The sequence below is a fragment of the Phacochoerus africanus genome, chromosome 4 (assembly GCF_016906955.1).
Source record: "Phacochoerus africanus isolate WHEZ1 chromosome 4, ROS_Pafr_v1, whole genome shotgun sequence".
Lineage (NCBI taxonomy): Eukaryota > Metazoa > Chordata > Mammalia > Artiodactyla > Suidae > Phacochoerus > Phacochoerus africanus.
The window spans coordinates 53,755,068-53,765,399 of record NC_062547.1 but is presented as its reverse complement, the minus strand read 5'-3'; the positions used below and the strand labels follow the sequence as shown (position 1 = coordinate 53,765,399).

General features: G+C 34.5%; 1 protein-coding gene across 1 annotated transcript; it reads left to right on the top strand.

Moving 5' to 3' along the window:
• The first annotated feature begins 373 nt into the window (after nucleotides 1-373).
• LOC125124152 (olfactory receptor 2T27-like) lies at nucleotides 374-1,840 on the top strand. Its single transcript, XM_047774305.1, has 2 exons — nucleotides 374-382; nucleotides 908-1,840. Exon 2 carries the CDS (start codon nucleotides 911-913, stop codon nucleotides 1,838-1,840), a length of 930 nt encoding a protein of 309 aa, XP_047630261.1. The 5' UTR covers nucleotides 374-382; nucleotides 908-910.
• The last annotated feature ends 8,492 nt before the right edge of the window (nucleotides 1,841-10,332 follow it).

Below are 10,332 nucleotides of genomic sequence, written 5' to 3'. Positions count from 1 at the left end.
TTAAGTATATTATTGATAATGAAAGCCAAATTTCCAGTTGTTATTGTTTGGCAAGATAAGAAACATGCTTGTGAATCATTATGTCACACAAAGGAAATCAATTTGCTGATCTAAGAATTAAGAGATATGACAAATATTTATTAGATATTTGTTATCGTATAAATGAGGGTATATGTATTCATCTCTCATCAACTGAAAGACACCACTCCTACAAAGAAAGGATCTTAAAATTCATCTATAGAACTTTAGTCAGCACCTTGAAAGTATATTGAAGGAATTTTTATTCTATGAGCAACGAACAATAACTGAAATATTAACAGACAAATGGATATGACTTCTGTCTTTAAGTTGCTAATTGAATAAGAAAATTATTCAAGTGCAAGTATAATAAAAAATAAGTAATAACAAAAAGAGAAAACTGAATGAAATAAGAATTTTAGTGATTAGTGAGTAAAATAGAATGTATAGATTTTCTCATTCAGCTGAAAAAATTTATTGAGTAAATTTCTGAGAGAGCCTCAAGGGAAGTTCAAGAGATCCTCTGGGATAGAGGTGGATAGAAAATGACACTTATAAAAGCAAAATGCAAAAAATAAAAATGTCATCAACCAAGAGTACATTAAGAAATACAAACATGTGGGAAAAATAATTGTTAAGTTAGTGATTATTTTCAGTCAAAGAGAATAAACATTCATTTGCTCAAATGAAGCCAACTGTAAGATATGACATTGCTGATTTCTAGGAAGAGGTATTTTAATTTGATGATGTTTTAATATTTCTCTTTTATCAGAATATTTTAGCCATAAAGAGAAAAGGGTTCTGACCAACAGATTAAATTATTTTATCAAAGCATCACATATTATTTTGCTTCTGCAATATTTCAGTTTGAATAAAACATTTGAATGAGAACATGGACCGGAAGAATGAAACCTCAACTGATTTCATCCTCTTGGGACTCTTTCCCTGGTTCAAACATCCCTACCTCCTCATTATAATCATCCTCCTTATCTACACTATTGCCTTTTATGGAAACTCCATACTTATTCTCCTCATCTGGCTAGACTCCCATCTCCACACCCCTATGTACTTCCTGCTCAGTCAACTCTCCCTAATTGACCTGGCTTACATCTCCAGCACAGTTCCCAAAATTGCTGCCAACTATTTTACAGGGAAGAAAAACATTTCCTATTTTGCCTGTGCTACTCAACTCTTCTTTTTTCTCACTCTTGGCCTTGCTGAGTGTATCTTACTGACTCTCATGGCCTATGACCGCTATGTGGCTGTCTGTAACCCCCTGAAATACACAGTCCTCATGAACCCCAAGGTCTGTCTCCAGATGGCTGCTGCAACCTGGATTGGGGGAGCCCTTGCAGCACTTGTACACACCATCTACCCAATGAATTTCCCTATATGTGGTTCCAGGGAGATTAATCATTACTTTTGTGAGATGCCGGCCATCCTGAGAATGTCTTGTATGGATATATCAGCTTATGAGATGGTGAAATTTCTGTCAACCATTGTATTTCTCCTGGTTCCATTTATTCTCATCCTGACCTCCTACACTCTCATCTTCCTTACTGTTGTCAGGATGAACTCTTGCAAGGGCAGAAGCAAAGCCCTGGCCACTTGCTCCTCCCACCTGACAGTGGTCAGTCTCTACTTTGGACAGGCCATCTTCATCTACATGACACCCACCTCATCCCACACACCTGAGCAAGACCAGATTGGAACTGTGCTTGGTACCATAGTGACCCCCATGCTCAACCCACTCATCTATAGCCTGAGGAACAGAGAAGTGGTGGGAGCTCTGAGGAAGTGTGTGGGAAGGTGTTGCAATTGAGAAAATGTCATATTCTAAAATGTCACTGTCAGAAATGTCACATCTTCAATATGAAACCTATTCATGATCAGTAGATTGTCATACTGTAATATCATAAAAGAGCAGAATGGTATTAGGATATGTGCATATTGACATTTGCTCAATTGAGATGGAGTTGTTTTTAATTTCACACTGTTAACATCAGTTAAATACAACTTTAATGTGTTAGTTATCTTTGGATTTGGGGTGAAATTACATGAGTTTTGACAATAACCTCTGTGCAAAGAAATGATCCCATCCTCATGAGCAGCTTAAGTTTATTGATTCACATGGTCCAAAACTGTCATCCTATAATTAACATCTTGATAGATGTTTCTTTTTTTAAAATCATTTTTACAGAAAATGCTCTCATTCATCAATTCATTTTCTATGGCCTCAACTGAATCTCTCCTCTCCAAAAAATCAAATATCCCTATTCCATGAAATAGTCCTATATAACCCTTCATTTCTCCAATCTCCTACTTTTACTCTTATATATTTTATATTTTATTATACATAATTTATTCAATTGTATTGTGCACCCTTCTAAATTAAAAAATATATATAAATAGCCTTATGTGAATAGAAACAATGAGGTGAATTTAGGATCTTTTTTAAGGAATCAGATAAGAATTATAATTTTTTCTTTTTTCCTACTAATTTTCATCATTTTTCCTTCTTCATTACTACATTACCATTTATATTTTTCAAGCAAATGTAATAGCTCAATTTTATAATTTTATAATTCTATTCAGTGAGGATTTTGAGGATATATTTAAAATAATTACAATTAACTTAATTTTTATGATTATGTGATCTTTCCAATAAAAGAGTAAAAATTTTAAATTATACAATTTATAAAATCATAAATCTCTTCCATAGGTCATGGTTAAATTTTCTTATTATTATTGACATCATCATTGTCATCACAATCATGTTTTCTTGAAAACACTTATTACTTTAATAATTTAAAATCAGACATTATTTTATTTATTAAACATTTTGTATTAATTTAAATTATATAAATTAAATTAGTTTATCAAATATTATGCTATGTTTGATACTATTTTTCAAAAAATATGACAGATAGAATTACAAAGCAAATAAGACTTGCTTATCCTATTCCTTTCCCCTTTCCCCAACACACATCAATTTCCTGGATTCATGCACAACATGCCTTAGGATGCTTACATGTTTTTACAATTATGCCCTTGATGACTAGTAATTATATCCCAGGTTACATGCACAAGACGAGGTGAATTTTACTAAGTAGTAATAATTTAAATTATGTAATAACATGCATTATACTTATAAATAATTATAAAAATATTGATTTAGTAGAAAGTATCTCAAGTTAGAAAGATATGATATTCACACTGCTTTATATTAAATAATAATAAACCTAAACATAACTAATATCTCAAATCTGTACAAAATGTTTTAAAGAATTTTATGTTTCCTTAAAAATATCCAAATAACACAATTTCTGATAGCGTAATTTACAGTTTTAGAATACTCATTTAAGTCTATTTCACAGAATTCCATTCTCTGGTGAAATTTTACTTCTTTCAATTTTATTCTATCTATTGTCCATTTTCTTGTAGTATGTACCATTGGAATTTTTATGTTCTTATTTCCTTACTTCAATATTTAGCACACCTGTGACTTGGCTTTCAAAGTTTCTTTTTTTTCTTACCTTAGAGAAAATGCTTTCAAATTTTCACTATTGAGTATAATGTTAGCCATGGGCATATCGTATATGGCCTTTATGATGTTGAGGTATGTTCCCTCTACACCCACACTGTGGAGAATTTTTATCATGAGCTGATGTTGAATTCTGTCAAAAGCTTTTTCTGCACCTATTGAGATGATATATTTATTCAATTTTTAATATGATATATCGCATTGACTTGAAGATATTGAAACATCCTTGCATCCCTGGGATAAATCCCACTTGATCAGGGTATATGATACTTTTAATGTATTGTTGTACCCAGATTGCTAATATTTTGTTAAGGATTTTTGTGTCTATGTTCACTGGTGCTCTTGTCCTGAATTTTTTTGTTTTTGTTTTTGTTTTTAGTGGGGATGTATCATTATCTGCTTTAGGTATCAGAGTTATGTTGGCCTCTTAGAGTGTGTCTGGAAGTATTTCTTCCTCTTAAATTTTTTGGAATAGTTTGAAAAGGATAGGTATTAATTCTTCTATATCTCATAGAATTAACATGTGAAGCCATCTGGTCCTAGGTTTTGTTCAGAGGGGTTTTTATTATTTTTACATATCAGTTTTATAGCTGGTAATTTATCTGCTCTTATTTTTTATTTCTTCCTGGTTCAGTCTTGAAAAATTGTCCATTTCTTCCTCATGTTATAGGTTGTCCATTTTATTGGATATAATTTTTTGTAGTAATCTCTTATGAGTCTTTGTATTTCTGTGGTACAAGTTGTAATTTTTTTCCAATTTTGTTAATTTAGTCTCTCTCTTTTTCTTGATGAGCCTGGATAAAGATTTATCGATTTTATTTTTTCACAAAACTAGCTTTTAATTTTATTAATTTCTTCTATTTTTATTATTTATCTCATTTATTTATTTTCTAGTTTCAGCCTCAGCCACAGCATATGGAAGTTCCTGGGCCAGGGTTCAAATCTGAGCTGGAGTTGCAACATATGCCAAAGCTTCAGAAATGCCAGATTTTTAACCTACTGTGCTGTGTCAGGGACTGAACTGGCACCTCCACAGAGACAAGCCAGACCATTAACCTACAGTGCTGCAGTGGGAACTCCTTAACTCATTTAACTCTATTATGATATTTATTACTGATTTTCTTCTACTAACATTGGTTTTTGTTTGTTCTTCTATTTCCGTTAAGTGTAAGGACAGGTTTTTTATTTTTGATTTTTCTTTTTTCCTGTGAAGTAGGCTTGTATCACCATGCAATTCTCACTTAAAACTCTTTTTGCTGCATCCCATAGATTTTAAAACATTGGGTAATTGGTTTTTACTTGTCTCCAGGAATTTTTTATAAGTTCCTTCTCTGATATGTTCAGTGACACAGTTTTTAGTAACATATTGTTCAACATCTGCATGTTTGTTTTTGTTTTGTTTTGTCTTGTTTGCAGGTTTTCTCTTGTAGTTGATTTCTAGTTTCATAGCTATATGGTGAGAAGTTGATTAATTTGATTTCAATTTTATTAAATCTACTGAAACTTGTTTTGTGTTCTAAGAATGTTCCATGTGAAATTGAAAAGAATGTGTATTGCTCTGCTTTTGAATGAAATGTTTTCCATCTAGATATAGATAGATGGTAGTTACAGTTTATTATTATATGGATATATATAATATACACATGCATCTATATATATATATATACACACACATATATGAGAAGTCTTTAAGTCTAATTGGCCTAATGTGTCAATTAAAGTCACTGTTTCCTTTTTTGGGAGTACATATATATTTGCAATTTTCGTATCCTCTTCTTAGATTGATCCTTTGATTATTATGTAATGTCCTTCTGCTTGTTATAGTCTTTGTTTTAAAGTACATTTATATGATTATAAATATTGCTACTCCTTCTTTCATTTCATTTCCATTTGCAAGGAATGCTTTCAGTCTGTGTGTCTTAAAATCTGAAGTGACTCTGTCGTAAGCAGCATATATATGGATATTGTATTTGTATCCATTTACCCAATCTATGTTTTTTGATTTGTGCATTTCATTCATATTTACAGCAATCATTGATAGGTATGTACTATCAATGGCATTGATAGGTATGTACTAAAAATGGCATTTTGTTTCGGGGAACTTATCTTTAATGTTGTTTTTGGATCCCTTTCTCTTGTGCATGTATGTATCTATTATAAATTTTTGGTTTATATTATCTAGAGGTTTATATATAGCAATCTATGTAAATGTGTCATTGTTTAAAGTTTCTACTCTCTTAAGTTCAAGTGCATTTTAAAAATCTAGCAATTTCACTCCCCACCTCCCATATTTGATATTTTGACATCATATTTTATATATTTTTGTTTTGCATATCCCTTATTTATTGTGAATATAGACTATTTTACTCTTTTTATCTTTTAAATTTCCTATAAATTTTGAATATTGTTGGTTTAATACATTTGCTGTATGTTTTCCTTTATCAATGAGCTTTTTCTTTTCATAATTTTCATGTTCGTAGTTGTGTCCTTTTTTTCATTTAAAAAAAGCCCTATAATATTTCTTGTAAATCTGCATTTACTGGTGCTATACTCCTTTAGTTTTGGCTTTTCTTTAAAGCATTTGATATTTCCTCCACATCTGAATAAATCCTTGCTTAACAAAATATTCTTGGTTGTAGGATTTTCTCTCTCATCATTTTAAACATATTGTGCCACTCACTTCTGGCCAACAGAATTTCTACTATATGTTATCTGATAGCCTTATGATATTCCCCTTGTATGTAACTTGTTGATTTTCCTTTGTTACTTTTATTGGTGCTGTTTAAATTACAATGTATCTTGGTTATACTCTCTTTGTGTTGATCCTTTTGGGGAGTCTCTGTGCTTCGTGGACATAGATATCTGTTTTGAAGATTAGGGAAATTTCCAGGTATTATATCTTCAAATATTTTCTCCCTGACCATTTTTCTCTCTCCAACTTCTGGAACCACTATAAAATGAGTGTTAGCTGTCTCTGAGGTCTCTTAAACTGCTCTCATTTTTAATTTTTTTATTATAGCTGATTTACAAAGTTCTATCAATTTCTGCTCTACAGTGAATTGACACAGTTATGTGTGTGTGTATTTATTATTTTTCTCAAATTATCCTCTATCATGTTCCATCACAAATGATTGGATATAGCTCCCTGCGCTATATTCATTTTTTACTTTTTTTTTCTGTTCAGCTTATGTGATTTCCACTACTCTCTCTTCCAGCTAGCTGATCCACTCCTCTATATTAGTCTACTGTTTATCTCTTCTAGTGTATTTCTTTAAAATTTTGATTATTGTATTCTTCAGCTCTCTTCAGCCCTTTTTTGTATTCCCTAACTCTTTGTTAAAGTTCCGCTGTGTTCATCATTCTTTTCCTGAGTTCTTTGAGCATATTATAATCATTATCTTAAAACTCTTTATTAGGTAGCTTATCTCAAACTCGGTTATTCTAGTGGGATTTAATATTGTTCCTTCATTCAAATCATATTCCTGTCACCTAATTTTGCCCAATTCACTATTTTATTTCTATGTATTTGTTTTCATTTCCTTATCTTGACAAAGTAGGCTTTTGTAGGAGACATCTTAGAGTGCCAACAATGTACTCCTCCCTGCTCAGCTACAGGAGAACCCCCTATGTTAGCTTCATGTGTCCTTTTGACTACTACTGACTTTTTGGGCAGTCTTGTAGTTGTGGCTATCCCCTGGTCCTGTTGGTTGCCATGTCCTGTCTTCTATGGAAGATACAGGCTGCTGATAGATGGGGCTGGGTCACAAGACAGCTGGCTTTGGTCCCCAGGATGTCACAGGGCAATATTGCCCCACTTGTGGGTGGAGTCATTTTTGTTGTGGTGGTTTTTTGACCATGGTTCCTGGATGTAATATCCACTTGCTGATGGGTAAGGCAGGTCCTTTACATGGCTAGCTGTAGGGTCCAGGGAATTCCAGTGGTGGTACTCGTCCTCTGGTGAGTGGATATGGATCTCAGGGTGGCTAGCTTGTGGCTCCAATATGCCTCAGAGCTAGGTTGCCTCCAGGTGGGTAGAAATGCAGCCTTGGTTGGTCCCAGATTTGCTGTTGAACTGCTGATGGCAGGTCTGAGACCCAGGGTGTTCTGGGCTAGTGCCAGCTCACTGGAGTCTGGACCCAGTCCTGAGATATCTGCCTGTTGGGCCCTAGAAGTCCTCAATTTGGTGTACTGGCCCCCCTGGTAGGTAGGCAGGACTGAGGCCAAATTATCATGCGGGCTGATGCTTGCCCATTTTTCTCAGAGCTAGTGATTCTCTTCTCAGGACTAGTGCTGTTCCTCTGGTTAGTAGAGCCATGTATCTGTGTTTCTATCAGCAGGGCCCTAGGTGTCCCAGGGCTAGTGATGGTGCATTGGTGTACATGGCCATGCCTTATGCCATCTGGTGGATCAGACCATGTTGCAGGGTAGCTGGGGCCTTGTGTGTATTAAGTACTGGTAGGTGGGGCTCCATCTACACCCAGCTACTTTCTTGTAACGAGGGATCCCTGTACTAATGCCAACAGGCTGGTGGGCAGGGCTAGGTTTCATTGCTAAAAATCTAGAGGGAAGATTCCAAAATGGCATTTGCTAATCCAACAACCACATGGTAAAACATACTCCCCAAAATAACTGCCACCAGTGACATGTACCCAGGGTTCTAGCTGCCTCCCGCCTCTTTGGGAAGCTCTCTAAGTTCAGCTGTTGGGTCTGACCCAGGCTTTTTTCAAACTACTGTCTCTTCCCTAGGTTCCAGAATGTGTGAGATTCTGCATGAGCCCTTTTAGAGTGGCACCTCTATTTCCCACAGTCCTCTGGCTCTTCCAAAAACAAGCATCATTTATATCAAAGCCCAGGCTAGAGGGTTCAATGTGGGGCTCAAACCCCTAAGTTGTTGAGAGGAATCTCTGTAATTGTAATTATTCTCCAATTTGTGGGTCATGCTTATGGTGGTGTGGGTCCTATTTATACCACATCTCCATTCTTCCTAACCATCTCATTGTGGTTCCTTCTTTATATATTTTATTATAGGATATCTTTTTCTATTAGCCTTCTGGTCTTTCTCATTTATATTTGGTCTGTAGAGCTATAATTCTGAAATGCTCATAGGAGGAGGTGAGTTCAGGCTCTTCCTACTTTGACATTTTGGCTACCTATCAATGATCACTTTTCCTTGAGTCCTGTGTATGTTCTATCTCTTTTCATTTAATTCTCATATGTTGTTTGGTCCCAATCTGGGAGCATGTTTCATATAATAATTTTATTACCATATTTAGTAATTTTCTACTAATGTTATTGGAACTTATTCTTTTATGTCAAGGCCTCAATTTAATACTTTAAAACTCTCTCTTAGCCTGCATTTTTCACAAGTAGCAAAAATTTATTTGGAATGCTTAATATTCTCCCTGAAAACACCTTTAGCTTGATGGTCAAGTTATTTAAGTGTAGTGCCTGTTTTTCATGTTACTGCATTCTAAGTTTTGTTCATCACTACATAATGAGTTCACTTTCTTCCCACTTCCAATAGCATTTTCCTTGTATTTTTTAGATCATAACTAAAAATTTCCTTCAGGCCTTTTGAATTGGCATTAATATTTTTCTCAAGATTTTTTTAAAGTTTTAAACAACAGTTTCCTGGAGGCCTTATAGCTTCTTCTCATCACTCAATCCAAGAGCTAATGAAAGATGTCTTTTTTCACCATCATCCCACTTTTAGTACAAAATCTATTGCTGTCAAACCACAAAAAAAATGATAAATTAAAACATTAATTTTATTTGCTCACAAATATTATATTTTGGCAGAGTCCAGGAAGCATGGCTCATTTCTTTCCCACATGTCAGATGAGACAACTAAAACTGGGAACTAGGAGAATCATTTTCAAGATGGCTTATTTACATGCTAGAATGTTGGTCCTGGCTATTGACTTAAAGCTTAGTTGGACCTAAGGAATAGGAGCTTTAGTTCTTTTCCATGTGGGTCTCAGCTTGGACTGCTTTGGTTACCTCATAGCATGATGATTGACTCACAAGCATCCTAACAGAGATACATGGTATTTTGATTATTTAGTTTAAAAAGTACTTCTTGGAGTTCCCGTTGTGGCACAGTGGTTAGCAAATCCGACTAGGAACCATGAGGTTGAGGGTTCAATCCCTGTCCTTGCTCAGTGGGTTAAAGATCTGGCATTGCCGTGAGCTGTGATGTAGGTTGCAGACGTGGCTCAGATCCTGTGTTGCTGTGGCTCTGGCTTAGGCCGGTGGCTACAACTCCAATTAGACCCCTAGCCTGGGAACTTCATATGCCACGAGAGGGGCCCAATAAATGGCCAAAAAAAAGACAAAAAAAATAAAAAGTACTTCTGCTGTACTTTAAAGTTTAAGGCAGTTACCAAACCACTCAGTTATACGGTGCTAGGAAAGTTGGATATTCACATGCAAAAGAATAAACTTTATCCCCTATCTTACACTGCTGAAAAAAATTAACTCAAAGTCAATTAAAAACTGAACTGTAAGATCTACAACCATAAAAGTCCTAGAACAACACATAATTAATAAGCTTCTTGGAATGGATCGGAGTAATATTTTTTTGATATGACACTTAAAGCATAAATAATGAAAGCAAAAATCAACAAGTGGTACTATATCAAACTAAAAAGCTTTCTGTGCAACAAATAAAACCATCAACAAAGTGAAATGGCAACTTTATAAATGAGAGACAATATTGGCAAACCACACATCTGATAACAGTTTAAAATACATAATATATAAAAACTTAC

Coding starts and splice junctions, on each gene's coding strand:
- LOC125124152 (XM_047774305.1), top strand. CDS start 911: ATGGACCGGAAGAATGAAACCTCAACTGATTTCATCCTCTTGGGACTC.